Source organism: Larimichthys crocea, chromosome XXI (genome assembly GCF_000972845.2).
Source record: "Larimichthys crocea isolate SSNF chromosome XXI, L_crocea_2.0, whole genome shotgun sequence".
Taxonomy (NCBI): domain Eukaryota; kingdom Metazoa; phylum Chordata; class Actinopteri; family Sciaenidae; genus Larimichthys; species Larimichthys crocea.
Window position 1 is genome coordinate 16,597,839 of NC_040031.1, and position 18,352 is coordinate 16,616,190.

The 18,352-nt window shown below is 39.9% G+C and overlaps 1 protein-coding gene across 4 annotated transcripts in view; it reads right to left on the reverse strand.

Annotated features, from left to right (window-relative positions):
* Window positions 1–18,263, reverse strand: part of otud7a (OTU deubiquitinase 7A) — a 35,630-nt gene extending 17,367 nt beyond the window's left edge. Inside the window, exons 1-3 of one of the 4 annotated variants that reach the window (XM_010729453.3) lie at window positions 18,119–18,263; window positions 2,980–3,109; window positions 288–441 (exon numbers count right to left, since the gene is read on the reverse strand). In XM_010729453.3, coding sequence (XP_010727755.2) covers window positions 288–372 — 85 coding nt within the window. In that variant the 5' untranslated portion in view covers window positions 373–441; window positions 2,980–3,109; window positions 18,119–18,263. Of the gene's footprint in view, window positions 1–287; window positions 442–1,446; window positions 1,852–2,979; window positions 3,110–3,397; window positions 3,423–8,738; window positions 8,762–18,118 lie in introns of those variants that run through there. The other 3 variants (XM_027272924.1, XM_027272923.1, XM_027272922.1) reach the window with 3 other exon arrangements.
* Between the last annotated feature and the right edge of the window lie 89 nt (window positions 18,264–18,352).

An 18,352-nucleotide genomic window follows, 5' to 3' on the forward strand; every position in this document is an offset into this window, starting at 1 on the left:
AATCAGCAAGCTGGCTCACTGTTGTGAGCCCCACTCCACTCCACTCCTCTTCTCTCCTCTCCTCTCCTCTCCTCTCCTCTCCTCTCCTCCTTTGTTTCCTTTCTTTTTCCTTCCCCCTCATTTCCTCTCCTCTTTTGTTCTTCCCACTCCTCTGCTCACCTGAGTGCGACTCTGGCACAACAGGGAGCAATCGATCAAAAACGGAAATTTCTGAATATCGATTCCTCTGATCTATTAGTTTGGCCTCTAATCTTGGAGGTTACAGGAGGACAGTGTTGGTCTCTTACCTTCCAGCAGGTCTCTTGCCAGACCTGGTTCTGCCCCAGTGGACCGAACAAAGTCTGACAGGACCGCGTCCATGTCCAGAGTCATGTGATCATGTGTGTGCGCTGCCCAAGGTGCAGCGGTGGCCTTGGTGGACGCCAGCCTTCACGTTCTCATCTGGAAACAGCAACGAGAAACACAGCAGGCCTTAAACACAGGGTTTTACTGTGAATCTGTACCACCCATCACTTGCTCACCCCTGTGAGAAAACAGACACTGCATGGCCCCCTCTTTCTTACTTTAATCCCAGCCTGTAGTCTCATTCCACGTCTACTGATGTGTAATGCTTCTGATAGTTCATAGTACTGTGAATAGCACGCCACTCCCAGTGCTCCTCCCAGTCATAACATAATATCCAGCAGCACAGATGTATTATCAACAACACAGCCAGAGGTCATATCCAGGACACACCTGCCTATCTCCAAAGCCTTTGGCCCACCGCCCATGATCATAACAACACCAACCCTCTTCCTGCCACCGAGTGTCAACCAGGGGTTTCTGGGTATGATCCAATATCTTAAAACCACATTAGTACTTGGAGCTGGACAGCAAAGAAGGGTGCCTGGCGACGGTTTCGATTCAATGTGATGATATTTTGTATGATCCTAGCTGGAGAACGTGGATATATAACACTTGGGCTCTAATGATCAACAAATATTGCCTTGTTAGGTCATAAATGACACGATGTGCTAATATACAAGCTCATTCACTCCCTCAGCCCATGGAATGAATGAGTCCATGCATAGCTTTCATTCCACTTGAGGCTGTGTGGGAGACACGAGAACGGAGCTCAGAGCATTGTCAGTGAAGAAAACACACACCCACAGGTTTGCAGCTCTGACACGGGGCCTGTGTGCGGATCAGGGGTTGGACGGTTGCTCGGGTCTACGGGTTTGACCTAAGGAGGAGTGAGAGAGCATGCTGGAGACATTCAGATACTCTGCCCACTCCTCTGTACTGTCCATCAGGTTTTGGCTCAGTGTTGAGAAGCAGCGGACGCTAAATAGAGCTGACGCAAAACAAATGTTGTTGTTTCCAGCTTCTGAGACTGAGGAATATTTAGTTGATTACTCTGACAGCAGGATGAAAAGGACATCATGGCATTTTATTTTTTTTACTCACCATGACAGAACAATCTCAGAAATGTCCTCTCAGTCGGTATTATCATCACAGGATAATTAACGGCTCATGGCGGCTGAGCGCTGCTTGATTGCTGGCATCAGAGAGAAAAATATCTTTGCTCAAGACCCGGCAACTTCAGTCTTTATCATTTGCATTATTAATGAGTCAAAGCTGCACTTAAGCTGTAGTTTAGCTGACCTAGTTACCGTCAGCCATTTGCATTGTGATGCATTGTTGTATGGAGAGAGAAGCTAAGCACGTGCAGAACTGCTGGAAACACAGGGTGGTCAGCAGTTACAACAAAAGCTTGTCACAAAATAAATTGATGCTTCATTCCTCATAAATAAAATGTTTTGTTCATTAAGAAGGTACGCTTACTTATTTCAATTATAGCACATCTCTTACAGGAAATTCAGTCTTTGAGGCATTTTTCTTGTCTGAGGACCAAAGAGACGACATGTGTGTGTGAATAATTACATTCTCTAGGGGAGGACACACAACTCAGCAGAGAATAATAGGCTGGAGAGAAGCACAATATTGCTTTGCAGAGCAAAAAGCCTTCGAGTTTAGTAGTGTTAAGCAAGACCCTGAAATAACTGAATATTATAAGTCATGACCTCATCTTTTCCCTTAAGACCAGCTCTATCCAGATCGATTTCCCCGTGGGAGGTAATTATTACTAAGAGACTGTCTTATGTAAAACCATGTGGGAGGAACCAGAGGAACATGTGACTGTCCAGCTTCCTGTTAATCATAGGAAAAATGTACTTTAGATGAAAAAGGATGTCTATATTTTTTTGTGTTGTTTAAAAAAAGCAAAGGAATCTCCTAAATTACCAACTTTACACGACACACCACCTCAGAAAATTTTAGCCTCTTTAAGTAACCACCATTTTAAATACACAGGAGGCAGGTTTATTCCTAAAAAGAAGATTATTTGCCGTTGACTGTTTGCTGATTGATGAATGTAACCAGTTGTAGCCACAATTGCAGTGTTTTTTTTAGTAATTCTTGCCTTTGTGTACTATCTTGCTGTCACATTTTAACTCATAGTCATGAATGTATGAATGTGACTACCCAGCAAGCTAATATTAAAACAAAGTATTAGAAGAACTGGAAAAACTTATTTTAAATTACATTCCTGTGATCTCATAATTTATTTTAATATATAATGTTGTAGTATTTCGATGCTTTTTAGTTAAATAAATGGGCAATGGCAGTTTTTCTTTGCAAACGTTACTTAAACAGGAATAAATAGTGGAATTGTAAGGGACTATTTAGAGTCATTTGATGAATACACATTTAGGGAACTAGTGAATATTTATGGTACCAGAAGTAGGGGTGGAATGTAACAAAGTACTTCTACTATGTACTATAGTGAAGTACTGGTAATCTACTGGTACTTTCCAGTAGTTTTTTTTTTTTATTAGGTTTCTAATACAGAATAACCCCATCCCTTTTCTTTATGTCATTTAGCAGCTGACAATGTAGATCTAAGTGAATCAACTTCCTTCTGTTAGTTGTCACACATACTTTCTGTATTTTTGCTGAGGGTTGTTGAGAAGCCATCTGATGACCACGGGACTGTCCGGACCAGATGCAGCTCTAGTCCATGGCTTCAGAGGCAGCGGAGGAGAGGAAGACACAGGGGATGCACAGAACCCTGGAACACACATATGAATATAAAAAGTTATCATCCTGGAACAGAAAGTTATGGCCCTTATTTTTGATTGACTGACTTCAATTTAAGCTGCTGTAAAACTCCCAACATGACACACCTGTGACTTCTACAGTGTTAACATGGAAATCGGAAATCACCCCTTAAGCCATTACTTTCATCATAAGTCATTTAGAAACCACTATGTCTACTGAACTAAACTACTGAGAGTTGAACAACCAGCATTTAATAACTGATTTCTAATTTTGAATCCTTTTTTTCAAACTTACTCACTTCATGTCATTTTTGAGTACATCCACAACAGCAGAGGGTTTTAATTTGTACTACACCTGCCAGCTCTTGTAAGATTCCTATACAGCAGCTTCATTTCTAATTAGACTCTCATAAACATTCTTAAAATAGCTCAGAATGCCCGAAGTTTAAGGACCAACAGCATTTAAAAGCTGTCCCCACCTTCTGAAGGTGCTTATACGTAATCACATTTACAGTTTCTCACACTAAGATGCAGGTGTTTATGTGAAACCAACACCGACGTGGTAAAGAAAGTGCAGAGCTAGCCTCACGGTCTTTGCTTTTACGTAATGAAACGCAAACATGCTGATGCCGGTAAAGGCATAGAAGGTTGATCCTGCATGACGCAGCAGGCAGTGATGTGATTATGAGGTGTGTGGAGACAAATACACATGGAAACAGTGAGAGAAGACACACACACACAGCAACAGTGGAAACTCAGAGCATATTATGCCATTGTCCCCGGTGGATCACACCAGCCAACGTCTCTCTCTCTCTCTCATTCTCTGCACCCTTTCAGCAACAACGCTGGCAAGTGCTGAGGAGTTAGCTTCAAAGACCTCCTAAGTGCGACTGAAATATCCTTCAGTGTCATGCATAATTCACATGAACAGTAAAAAAAAAAAAGAGGTTCATACACTGTATGTGTCCTTTCTTTATTTGAACAGAAACTTTGTTAATATCTTAAATGTCTTACTGTTTCTCAAAGGTGCTATCGGAGCAATAACTCACTTGAATTTGACAGCAATAACGTAAATTGTGGTATAAACAATGCAAACAATGAACACTAAGTTATACAGACTTTAAACTAAAAAGTCACACATAATTTGGTCTGAAACATTACCACCAACAGTGGAAAAACTATTAATACTTCAACCATTGTTGTTGGGCCAACATTTAGTTCAAGAATAATCCACTCAAGCAGAAGTTACTTGACTAATACTGTCCTGAAGAAAAAAGTGAGATTGCATGAATAAAAATTAAGCAGAAGTTCAAAAATAGAAAGCTTGTCGAGGTAACAGTCATTATGAAAGTATTACTATGCACCACTGACCGAATTCGCTCTCCAGTTTAGTGATCTGACCTCCAAAGTGATCTTTTCCTAATAAGAAATATGGAAAGCAGTTTAATGTAGTTAAAACTACATTATATTTGACAGATGCTCCACAGGGACTTTGGAGTTCAGTGTATTTGCTGTGCAGTGTATTGTATACGGATCAGACCACTAACTGTACAATTCATGGCCGAACTGCACCTGATCTACAGCAGCCCCCCTGTATGAAAACTCTCCTCATTGTGTCAAAATAACTATACGACAGTCTTCTCTGTAATTATTTCATTGGTGGAAACTATCATAGCACATTTACAGTAGTAAAGTAGTTTAAATACTATCCTGAAGAACTTGTACTTTACTCTTATTCAACATTATCAATTTACTCCACTACATATGTTGCACGTTTAAATATTCTGCATACTGTGAACCTTTGCACACCAACTGGTGAATACTTCCACATTCCTGCACAAAACTGTACAGCTCATTTAAAAAAAGGCTCTTGTACATATATTTATGTCTTCTAGCTCTTCCTTATATTTTTACTTTTTTTATTTGTTATGCACCAAAACACAAAGACCACATTCCATGTATATGAAAACCTACTTGTCAATAAACCTTTTCCTGATCCTGAATAAAATTATATGAAACATTACAAAAAAAATTACTAATTTCAATACATTTTATTGCTAATACCTCTGTAAATTAAGAGAAGTTTTGAATGCAATATTTTTATACCGCATTATTTGTAGTATTACAACGTAAATAGTCTGAGACTTCTTTCATCACTGATTACTTTCATTCCTAAGTACTTGAGAGCAAAAAGTTATAAATCTACAAGTTTACAGTTGATCAAAAAGCACTTGAAAATGCAATCTTGAAAATACACGGTGACTGTATGTTTCAGCACCTGGTGATTAGTTGAAGTGTGTGTGTGCTGGTATATTTGGGTCAAAGATGAACAGACAACGTTCACTGCAGGCTACATCTTTGATCTTGTGGTCTCGGTACAGACATTTAGTTTTCGACCATGGGGGAAACGCGTGGCCTTGCAACCATAGCTACCGCCTCAGTTTCACTCAGATGTTCTGTCTTGCAGTGTTCCTATTTCACTGCTGAAAAGCACAGAGAGTAGAACAGAGCCAAGTTCTGTATTCTCCTTACTGTACTCACAACAGCACCCGCACACACTGCTGTTGTTTACGTCCTATGGTCCACTGACCCGTGAGCATTCTGGCCGCAGTCCCTCCATATTTACAAGGGCCTTTTTGTAGATGGTAAAAAAAACAGAGACACAGGACTTGTTTCTAAATCATCAACAGTGGAGGACGTCCTCCAGCATCACTGTATACTCAACGTACACTGCAGCGTGAAAACCACGAACCTCAAATTACCTAAAAATAAGTTGGGTTTTTCATATCTGATATGAAATGAAACACCTACTTAATAAATTCAAGCTTTTTTTCCCCAAATAAAAGCCTTAATTAAGATGCAAGCAAAAACACTGTGCAGAACCGACAGTCATAAAAGAGCCACCTGGGGAAATGTTAGATCTACCCTACTGAGAGCTGTACGTCGCTGATGTTTTGTCATTTAAGGACCAAAAGACAAGCGTCATTTTTAATCATGCTACATAAAATTTTGTATCTGTGTCTTATGTATAACTACTACATACTAAATCAATCATTATCAGCTACCAACTATGTTTATAAAGACACTTTACACCACAAAACAGTAAACATACCTGTGTGAATCCTTCAGATGAGTGGTGTTAAAGCCGGGAAAATCTAATTAACCTTTTCTCAAAAAGTACAGTATCAGTTGTTAACTTGTGAAATCATAAAAAACTGCAAAAAATAAATAAATAATCAAAAGCAAAACCATATTCATCCAAACACAGAAGAACAGTTCCCTATTCACTACTTCCTTTTTTATATGTTTAACACAATTTGAAGCCTCACTGGTTTGAACCACCAGTAAACCAGTCGGCCGATAAGAAAGAGTGCAATGTCTTAATGATGAAAACCTGTAGCCTTTATAGAGAGAAAACCAGAAACAATGATTGGGTTTCCCAGCAACAGAAGCATATTTGCTCTCAGTGTAGATTTGGTTTTCCATAAAGGTAAATTTTTCCATGATGTACATGCGTGTATATAAATATATATATATAATGTGTGTAGCCATTTCACAGTGATAGGATGAGTTATAGCTGAGATAATTGTCTCCATAGTGAGCGGTGATCGCCCACATTCGAGGCAAATACACAGCAGGTGGGAGGTGAACATACAGTACAAACATTTATACACTATTTATTGCACTGCATCTCCTTTCTAACTGGAAAATGGTCAGCAGCAAATCCTAAGGTTAAGAGCAGTGTATACATTTGCAGTTATGCTCTTAAATATGTCTTTAAAAGGCAGCTTTTATTTTGTGAAGTTTATGTAGATGTCAGGGTACACTCGAGTACACAGAGTGGAATGTATGCTGCAGCAGAAAACACGGATGCTGTTGAAGGAAAATGCCATCCTGTTAGATATCATTCATTTATATCAATGCCTACCAAGAGTCTACTCATTTAAGCTTACATCTATGTTTGTTTCCGGTTTCCATAAACCTGCCTTATCTGCATTATAATTAGGCTTCTTATTTAAACAACTGCCTAAAAAAAAAAAAAAAAAAAGGATGTAGGTAGTATTCTGTGCAGACAGGGGAAATAATACCGTGACAGAAAATCCACACAATATAATATAATTTTATTCTACACTGACTAATGCTATTGTCAATGGAGAAATCTCTGGTAACTCTTTATATTTGTGCAATGGAATTCTTCCCGTATGACTGTTGAAAGTTTGTGCAAATAGGAAATAAGCTGCTGATAAGTTCAAGTAAAGTCCTGCTAGACACTGAAACTGTAGAAATAACTTAACAACTTAATTACTGCATTAAGTCACATTGTCTGGGTCGGTCACACTGAACGAAAAAAGAAAAGACAATAGAAGATATTTCAGCAATATTACTGCAGCTGATCAGGGCGGATAAGTTTGGGTTGGGTGTTATGATATGATGTTGTAATATTTTCTTTGAAGGTGGAGCCTCCATTTTTACACTGTCCAACACTAATCAGTTGCTGTAGTGCTTTTTCTGTTTGAATTACAAATGAATGGAAACAAATTAGAGTAAACAAAGTATATCCAAAGTACAAATGTTACATCTCTTGTTCATTCACTGGATTATAAAATGCAATGCATTACCTTAAAAAATATCTCTAAGTTTATATGAACTTAACAAACAACACTAAATCCTGTCATGTGGAAGGTCTGATCATCAGAGGAGAGGAGAGGAGATAAGGGTCCAGCCTGATATTATCATTTAATGGATTAGCCGATTGACAGAAAGTGATCTACAACAATTGGAATGGAGTGATTAAACACTGAAGTCATTAATCAAGCAAGAAATCCACACATTGCTGGTTCCATGTGAGATGTTTTCTCTCTGTGTCTTCTCTTTCTTTTTCTCATATAATTGGATATTGAATATCTTTGAGTTTTGGACTGTTGTATTGACAGCCACACAATAAAAAAATTTAAAAAACATCACTTGGCAGGAACTTCTATCTAACATAGATTTTAAACACATCAGGATTTTTTCATTTTGACATGTCTCTGCTGATTTTTGATCGTATAACGTATCCTAATTAGAAAACTCACAGATGCCACATAATCTCAGGCTTCATGCAGGAACAGCACATTGATGAGTTTGAAGAAATATAACAAATAACAATATTAAACAACATTTATGAATGAAACTGTGTATCTGATTCAAACACATCCTACAAGCTCACTCCACAGCCTCCCAGTGTAGTAGGTGGCACTAATCCAGAGAGTCAAGACGACCTTTGAAACCTGAAACTAGTTTGATTTACAAAACAGTGGCAAGAGACCTGTCTAGCAAGGGTAGGACAGACGATGCGGGGTTGTTGGTTAAACACAAATTAAGTTACTCAAACCTCAAAGAGTCTGATCCCTCCTCTGCCGGACAGAATATTTGGGATTCTGCGGGGCAGGCAGAGAATAAAATCCTACATTCTGGCTCGGAGAAACAGCTCTGTCGGGCCAAGTGTGGCTTCCCGACCAAGCGTGTGAGCTGAGCTGCAGTTAGCGGGGCCAAATACCAAACTGCTGTGCTCAACACTGCTAGATAACCACCCTATGATCCGTGTCTCTGGAGTGCATGAGTGCACGTGTGTGTGTGTGTGTATGCAAAAACACTAACCATTGCATAGTTTGCTACTCCGTGTGCCCTCAGTGTGTTTACCAATGTCAAAGCCAGCAGAGGAAGTGCTTCCACAAAGGGCTGCCAAAACACAAGAGACAGCTAATAAAAGATGGCATTCATTCTTATCCAGAACTTATTCGCATGCCCGTGCACAACAAAATGTCAAGCTTTAGTCATGGTCAGAGAAATTCCTTAGACAATGGCTATTTGCTATTTTAATACACTATGATATTAAAACACTAAAACAAGACGACAGTTTCAAAACAGTGTGCAGCTATTGATATTGATGTAATTCAATGAATAAAAGGGAGAAACTGAAAACACTGTTACATTAGACTCGAGGTAATTGTACATTGGAGAAACAAAGGAGCACAATTCCAGGGAAACAGATCATTTCCACCTTGCATCTGTACCGAATAATCAACACAATCCATTAGTGTGCTTCATAACACAGCGCACCTAAGTGGCGTGGAAAATTCATGTAATGGGATATTATAATGTCTCGCCAAACTACAAACTAAGCACTTCCACTATTTCAAAGTCCTTGCTTGAGAGCACGAGATTCAATCAGTGAATTTCGCTGCCGAGTGGAAGCAGCACTTGCTACGCAGCCTTCATATCAGTCAGTCGGCTTCAATCTCTCGTCCCTACTCCTCCTCCTCCTCTTTCTGCAGCCACAATGGCAAGCTTGTACTTCTGATGATTGTGTATGTGTCTCACCAGTGCTCAGTGTGTAGTGGCAGCAAACGTGTGCGCGTGTGTACATCCAGATGATATTATTGGCGGCCCTGTAGGATGTATGACGTGTTTCAATCAGTGCCCGGGACAACGTATTGAAGTGAGTGCTCTCTACCGGGCTCTATCTCATCAAGTTAATCCATTTTGATTTTTGAGGGCTCCATCTATGTCTGTTTTTTTTTTCTCTTCAGGCACCACCTGGGAGAGCGGTGGCTGGAGTCACGCCTCGTTTCCCCCCTTTTATGCTCTATTCACTAGTGAGACTCCCCCTGCCTTACAGATGGCATTTATTAACTGCGACCTCAAAACACCCTGAGAAATCAGCTCCTGTGCCTCCAAGGCCAACAGAGAAAAATCCAAAAAGATGGAAAGACTCAATCTGTTGCATGTCAGTCAAACGCTTGCCGACTTAGATAGAAAAAGAGCGTAATACTTAGAAGTCTTGACCTCTAGACGGAGGCTGTAATCAAGCCATGCGTGAATATTTTCACTTTCTCTATCTTAATCCATCTCAAAACTAAAAAAAAGAGTGTACAGCATCCCCTAACACGCCGCGAGAAAGATGCTGTTAGAAGCAATAATGTCACTTTGCATCTCATTGCCACGCTGCACACAGCCAGCACAGCATATGCACGGAGTGGAGAATTGTTGTCACTTTGCACTAAATGCATCATCGGATTAATATTTGAGGTCAATTTGAATTAATGCTACAGTGGAGCAGGAGCATTGCACTGTGTTTATACCTCAGGGACATTGGTTCTTTCTGTAAGAAAGTTTAGATGCTCTGGCTGTGAACAAAATTATACATTTTCTGCTTCATCAGTGATTCTGATTATTTAAAAAGCCACAAAACCAACAGACTGCAAATCTTCTAAAAGCACCATTCAGTATTTATACTATGAACAATAAATCCATTTAATAAAGCATCTGATAATTCTTCTGTCTGACCTTACAGTCAATTCAGATCTACTATCGTCTAGCAGATCTGCAGACACAGCTCAGCTGTGTGTGCAGCGTGCACCCAAACAAAGAGCTGGTTGCTCTGGGGCACAGAACAAGATCATAACCCCTGAAAATGTCAGTCCCTCCAGCCTTCCCACCACAGCGGCCAATACTTATTTTTCCCCCAACTAGACCCTTTTTCGTCAGAGCGCCACAAGCAGACAGCTGAGACTAGAGACTAAAGCCTTACCAGAGCAGAAGCTCCCCTGACTTTCTGTTGATTTGAAGAAGACGCCAAAAAAACAGAAATGGCCATTAACAGTATTCAGTGGATATAAATAACACTTAGCAGCCACTGTCATGTATATTAATGATATAATAGCATGGAAGCTGGGACGTTACATATACACATAGATGAGACATAAATAAACTGCTTGCTATCTGAATACTTATCTTCAGATCCCACCTGAGATAAACACACCAACTAGCTGAAGCCAGCTGGTGTTTGTGCTGAGGGAGGGTGTCCTCTCAAGTGTTGAACACACACAATCTTTGGCTCGCCTCCACTGTCCTCGTCATCTGTAAGACCTACACCTTAGATATCTGTGAATATGACGGTAGATTTATAGGATTCATCTGTGAAGATTGACAGACTACAGATCAGATAATGTGGTGGTTACGTTACTGTACATATAAGGTGTATTTTTACACTGAAGCCAAGTGGATGTATACAGTAGGTTATAATGATGACTCCTCTGAATCCACATTTTCTATTCCAGAAATGAAAATGACGCGCACACAGCCACATACAGCTAAGCTAAGCAGCTATACAGTACTTCATGTACTCTTGTCAACCCGATTATTTCACGTTGGTATTTTCACTTTGGTAGCAGTGTGTTGGCTCGATCGCTTACAGTTGTAGCTTCTAGCAAGCATCTGATCTGTAATTAAATATCAAGGATGTGTCTGTATTCAGCTGAAACCCTGCCTCAATTATAGGCCAGCTATGATGTCCTACAGCGACCCCCAAAAATAAGATTTTCATTATCTCCACAGAAACTCCAATAAGGAAGGGAACACTAAAAGAGATTGTTTTCACACCTGTTACAGCTCAGACTCAATATCTGTATTATACAGTGTTATACATCACTATTGGATAAGGTGCAAAAAAAAACCCCACTAAAGTAGGTGAAGATATATACATACATATTTTTAATTTAGCATCTGAAGAAAAAGATTAAAACACATAAAGCCGTAGATTCCTGAAAATATAAATGTTTTAAGGCTATATCGAGTGCTTTCACTTCTGTTCTTATGATCAATTACTACAAACAGTGAATGAATTCAGCTTTTTCAGTGTGTCCTTTGGCAAGGTCCTTAGATCCACTAGACCAGCATTTTTCAACCTTTTTTTTTTGGTCATAGTACTGTGTGTAAATATGTAAAATTTCAAGTAACCCAAGTTTAAAATGTATTGTAAACACAAAAACACACTCTACACTCAACAACTGCGGTGCACACTGGCAATATGACCAACACCGCAATCATATGTTGCTTCTTCGCCTTTGCTACTATCTCCCAGATAGTTAGCCTTCAGAGCTTTCTCTGGCACCTTTACATGCTTCCTTATCAGATTCATCCTTGCTGGCTAGTCAAGGATGAGTTGTTGTCAGGTGTCTTTTTAGTTTACTTGGACCAATTGCTTGATTTGACATTTCCATACCACATACCAGGTACAGAGAAAGAGCAGATGAGGGATCTCTGGTAAAGATGAAACCATATGACACGTAGCTGTAATCATACTGTTTGTTCTTTGTCCTGCTGCTTCCCCCTTTTACCCTTTCTGTTGTGCTACTACTGGATAACTAAGTTGATCGCTCAGATTCAGAAATCTGTTTCTGAGTATTCAGGCGTTGCCGCTTTTCTTTTGACTGACTGTATGCATCGATCGACTTAAACCACATACACATAAAGAAACACATGCACAAGGGTGTGGCTGTTACTGTTACTGTGAAACCATGTTATGTGCATTAAAGTTTTCTGACTAGAACTCCTGGACTATTTAATCAGTGTATTTAGTGATGGACTATAAAAGTGCAAGAGAGAAGCCACTGCCATTTTCTTTCTTGTGTGTACAATGTCATTAAACTACAGCTTTTCCCCCAGGAGACATGCATGTTTACAAAATTAATTATAATATAGTAGACGCATACCTTTGGCCTCATGACACACACACGCCACATAAGGATTATGCACATGCACAGTTGCACAGTTTAGAGAAAGTTGGACACCTTTCCTAACAACTTTATTATGTACATATAAGTAGGTTGAATTTCAACATTTGATAGCAACAGTAATGTCTGAATTTGGAAACAACTCAACTCCCTCTTTAAAAGGAAAAAATATTGTTTTTATGAGTATTTAAGACTCTGTACTACAACATATAATTTATATGTAACCATGGCCAGTGTGTTCTCATCAGAGCGAGGTAATAGATAAATGCCCCGAGGCTCCCCAGATGCTAAAGCTTGTAAAGAGTCAAACACAGGAAATAAAAATGTGTTCAATCGAAACGACGATTAACGCACTCTGCTACTGTATTAACATACTCTTACTGGAAGGAAGAACAAGACAGGATGCACTACTTAGTGTTAGTCTTGTTGAAATAGGCTACGTATTACCATGAATTCAAGGCACAGGACGCTCAAGTGCTTCCAGCACTTTACTGTGGTCAGTTTGGCTGAATGGTTAACTATCCAAATGGAGCCCAAACTGTGCCTCTCAAGGATAGTTGACCAGAGCACAAGTCAACAATTAATGGAAGATGCAAAAGAAGGGTGCACGTGTCCAGTATCATTTACTCCCATTACCCAGGACCAGTATGACCTTTGATCCCCCAAAAGAAGCAAAAGATATCATTTATCCTTGTAAGAGGTTAATAGATCCAAGCATGCTTCACCAAGATGTTTTATAAACTTCATGTTGGCCTCTTGGAAGAAATACATAAACACCTTACCTTGACCTTAAAGATCAGTAAGGCAAGCGAATATAGTTTAGTACTACAGGCCCCAAAATTCTGGAGACCAGCAAACAAACCTTGAGTAACAGCTGCAATGGTGGCCACTAACAATAAAAACTATGATGTAGAGATGTAAATACATGGGATGGGGAAAAAACACAACATAGCCAACAAATGGAACTCAATATTCCAATTCTGGCTTATTTGCCAGGCATTTTTTGGATTAACTTATAGTCAGTGGCTTATTTGCCAGGCATTTTTTGGATTAACTTATAGTCAGTGACGCAACATTAACCTGTCATTGTTCAGTTTGGGAACAAATGTTTTCATTTTCATGAAATCCACCACCATTATGACTGCTATTAATGGTCAGAAGTTTTTTTTCCATTCCATGTATTTACATTAGATAATTACATATCCATCCAACTGCTTGCTGCGTCACTAAATCAACCAAAATTGAAAAGTATGGTCATGCCTGTCCATTCTACTGTATTTACAAAAGCATCATAGGAGGCCAAACGATTTTATAAATATAAATGATGGTAATTTATTTTGGAAAACAAATAATGAGTCAATCCTAGGAATTTCCAGTAACCCATTCTACATTTTATTCTAAGGTATTTTACATTTGAGAAATTTTTCAGGTGGGGGGATGGCCAATAAGATAATGAGGCATAAAAAAGTAGTTGCAGGATGAACAATCAAAATAGACCTCAAGTCAAGTCAACTTTATTTATATGTACAGGGTATCCAATATAGCGAATATAAAAAGATATAAACAATTTAAACAGTCTAAATGTTGATGGCATTCAGTGAGATGAATGGTAATGAATGGTGGAGCCATTCAGTAGGTGGCTCCAACATATATATATAACTATATGACTGTTAACAGACTATGACTTCATAATTTCCCCTGCAAACCTTCATAAGATAAATATACTGTAATGGAAACTACTGAACTTGTGTCATCTTGAGTCACTTCCTTCTGAGCTCACTAGGAAGGAGAAATATTTCTACAGCTGAGAATAAACAAATGTATTTCTTCAACTTGCTTTGCTGTTTTGTCAAACATTTGACATTTGAGATACGCTGTATTTTATGGAGTGGATGATGAAAGACAAAAGAAAGGGCAGTGACAGACAGCAGAGCATTTGTTTTCTCAACTTAAGAACTAAAATGATGTAGTAAGCAAGCTAAACAACAGCCCTGCTGCTCGTCCTAGAACTGCATTTCCCTTTTTAATATCTCCTTCAATACAAATAAACTCTGAGACAAAATGGAGATACACTGAGTTTCCAACAAAAGCAGCTGGGTTTTGCTGAAAAAAGGAGGAGTGACCTCTTTTTCTGAATGAATGAAAATGACCTACGCTGTGGGCCTGCATGAATCTAAATTGAGTCACTAAGGGTATCCTGTGCAACAGTGTTCTGTTTGATTTAGAAACTGCTCCCCTGCTGATTCGAGGCAGGACAGGGGATGGCTGTGCCCATCGGGCCTTGTGGGCAGAATGTTACAATGGCAGACCTCTCCAGCAGCCAACCTGCTCCAGACACAGCACCAGACAAGTGAAGCAACACAAATGCAATTAGGTGCAGGAGGCGCAGACACACATACGTCTACAGACACGCATACACACATATGGCTGTCACAGAGGATATCTTCTTGGCAATACATAATATCCAACTCCTGTTGCTGCCTGTGTCACATTTGGATAAAGACTGAGAAAAAGCTTTGCCTGTCTTACACAAACACATGACCTGTGGGCTCCTTCTGAGGGTGTCACTCGCAGCCTTGATCATAACACCTTCTCACCGGTTGTGAAAGTTGAACCACAGACAATGTGTGCAACTGGAAAAGACAGAGAGACACCTAGCTTTGCCTGACATTAAAATACCCCACGGAAAAATAATCTACTGCAAAGCGCAATCCCTTGCAGTCTCTGTTACACCACAGTAGCTCAATTCAGGGCAGACTCACAATATCATGATAAATATTATAATAAACCTTGCTATTATATTGCAATCGAAAAAGTGACATTTGTACATAGGCAGGGAGATTATATTATACATTTCTATTGCTCTGTGGCGTAGCATAGCATTATCTTCTATCTAAAGCAGCATAGTTTAATCAGTATCAGTTCGTTTCATTTAGTGACTTGTGTGGTGAACTGGTATATTTTGGTTTCAGGATCTGGATTCAACAACTTGATCCTCAAGTGTCAGATTTTAAAAAAACAAAAAAAAGACCCAATTGTACTCTGAACTTCTCATTCCTACTTTTAGAAGTCAAACAGCAGACATTAAGAATGAACTGTCCTAAAACAGACTTCATGTGATGACTAACAGGTGCCAGTTTAAACAGTCTGTATTTAATTTTCATGGGAAAGCCCCAGATGCTCTCATGACATATATGACTGGTGTCTCAGCCTATCACAGTCAGCCTCAGTGATTGCCACTTCCATGTCACACCTCAGCCCCATCTAGGTTTCCTCATTGTGCCTCAAATGGGGATTTTCTAGATTCAGTAACTTAAAAAAATATCAACAGGCTAAAACATCCAAACAGCCTTTTAGAAACCTACCGCTCTAAGGCCCCCCTCAGACTACAGTTACAAGGCATGTAGGATCCATTATGTATATTCAACAATTCAGACATCAACAACAGACAAACAGACAAACAAAAAAAACAAACTCTGGCCTTGCGATCACTATGAAATCTAGATTCACTGTCGGTCATAAATCATAGTAAATTTGATATTGCAGTCCACTTTTTACAACGCCTCTGTGGTGTGAAGCCTTTACAACAGCATGAAAGTGAATATGGATGTACAGATTCATTACAGCATTACGGCACAAAGCTTACAACTTCATTTGACTGCGATTTGGAGGTATGTTTCATATTGCAAACATAATCACTGGGATCACTGGGGATATATGTACTCACACAGGACCACACCACAGTGCAGTGACTGGCAAGGTGACCGGCACCCCGTCCACCCTCCCTTATTTTGATGTGTGAGAGGAGCCCCTCTGCCTGCCTCCGTGGCCTCTAGCTGACCTCCCACTGCCTGCAGACAGAACACTTAACATTGCTTCCCCACCTGTAGAGATGTCTGAAGAACAGGGCCCACTTCAAAGCTGTGCAGTGATTGGGCCCATGATTACCATGTGCACTTGACTCACTTCATCTCCTCCTGAAGGACTAAACTTTGGAAGAATCAGGCATGGAGATTCATGGGATTCTTTTTAAATGGAAACAGGAGATTTCACACCGACAGCTTATAAAGCTAACTTTTTCCTGCATCTGCACAGATGTTTGCAATGGAATGTCAGCCTGTATCAGTCGGGAAGCAACTTGATAAAGCCGCACTGCCACAGTGACATGAAAGCCCAACTGGGTTCAACAACAACCATCATCTTTGCTCTGCTTTTCTGTAGCTAAATGCCAGTGACAGTAACAGAATTCACTGTGGTAACTGATCAGGTGCCAAGCGCCCTCTCCCCAGTGCCCTGCTGCACTGAAGCCCTCTGTGGAGCTGGCATGGCCTGGCTTGGCCTGGCAGCCACGGGCCCCGCTTTGTATATCTGCCCCGTCTACTCAAGCTGTCTCCAAATCAGACTCGACTACTGTCAAACCGCTTGTCTCGTAAGCCCGAATAAAAGCATTAAGACATGGGTAATAGGTGGCAGAATAAGCTGTAATGGTAAGACAGCAAACAAGCTGATTTGATGCAAATCATCATCTTCCAAATGACCAGGAGTTAAACCGTGTCAGGAGTTTATGTCACGAGTGTTGTACCCAGATCAAACATAATCTGATATTAATGGTAGATTAAAGGTTTTATTATGTAGGTCTTTGTCAGGGGACGTGAATATGGTTTTGAAAATACCATAGCAATGAATTAGTGGCCTCTCCATCTTTACAGGCAGGCGTAGTTGGTAGATATTGTGAACCAGGCCAGCAATAAAAAAAAAAGGTATATAGGCATCAGAACCAGGTAGTGGCATTTATTTTAAGACGAGCAGCCATAAGTGAAATTGCTGTGATTTACTGCGAAACATATAGGTAATGATATATTTGATCATCATCTACATGTTATGCCATCTGCCCCAAAATACACTGTGATGATTAATATTCCATGTCTGTAAAAAAAAAGAATAAGGATAGCCTACGAAGCTTCATAGCCTCAATAAGCTATTGTACCATCACATATATGCAGAGCTGTCTCAGATATATATATATAAGATTTCTACTGTATGTTCCTACATCACAAAGGTCTGTGACTAAGCATACAGATTCAAGACCACATCCATGTTTACAGCATTTAACTGTGAGACTATAACGTCTCATCCATGTTTACAGCATTTAACTGTGAGACTATAACGTCTCATCCCGAAGCGTCGATGAGATCTGTGGCCTCGATGTATTTGCCTTCGACCTAAAAAAAATAAATAATAATAAAAAATAAATAAATAAATAAAAAAGGTATTTGCACGGAACCTGAAGTTGAATGCATCGAAGCACGTACTCGCATAAAGGCAGGTGCACCTGTCTGCAGTGGCAGCCTCTATTGTGTGTTCACTATCAAATGAGCCATGAATCGGCCCTGTCGGCGCCCGTGTGCGGAAAGAAAAAATAAAAATAAATAAATAATAAACAAAAACATGTCTGTCTCTTACCGTTCCGTTTTTTTCAATCATTACTCCCCATCCTCAGGTTTTCAGTCCAGACCTCTGACGAACCGTTTATTCCTACCAGGCTGTCTCACTCTCTCTCTCTCGCTCATCCCCATGTCATATTTCTCCGCTGCAGCAGAACAAAGCCACGCCTCCTGCCGCGTGACGTCAGCCGGCTCTGGCACCTCACGCCCTCGGGTACACGTGTAGCGAGGAGCCGCGAGAGGCCGCTGTCCC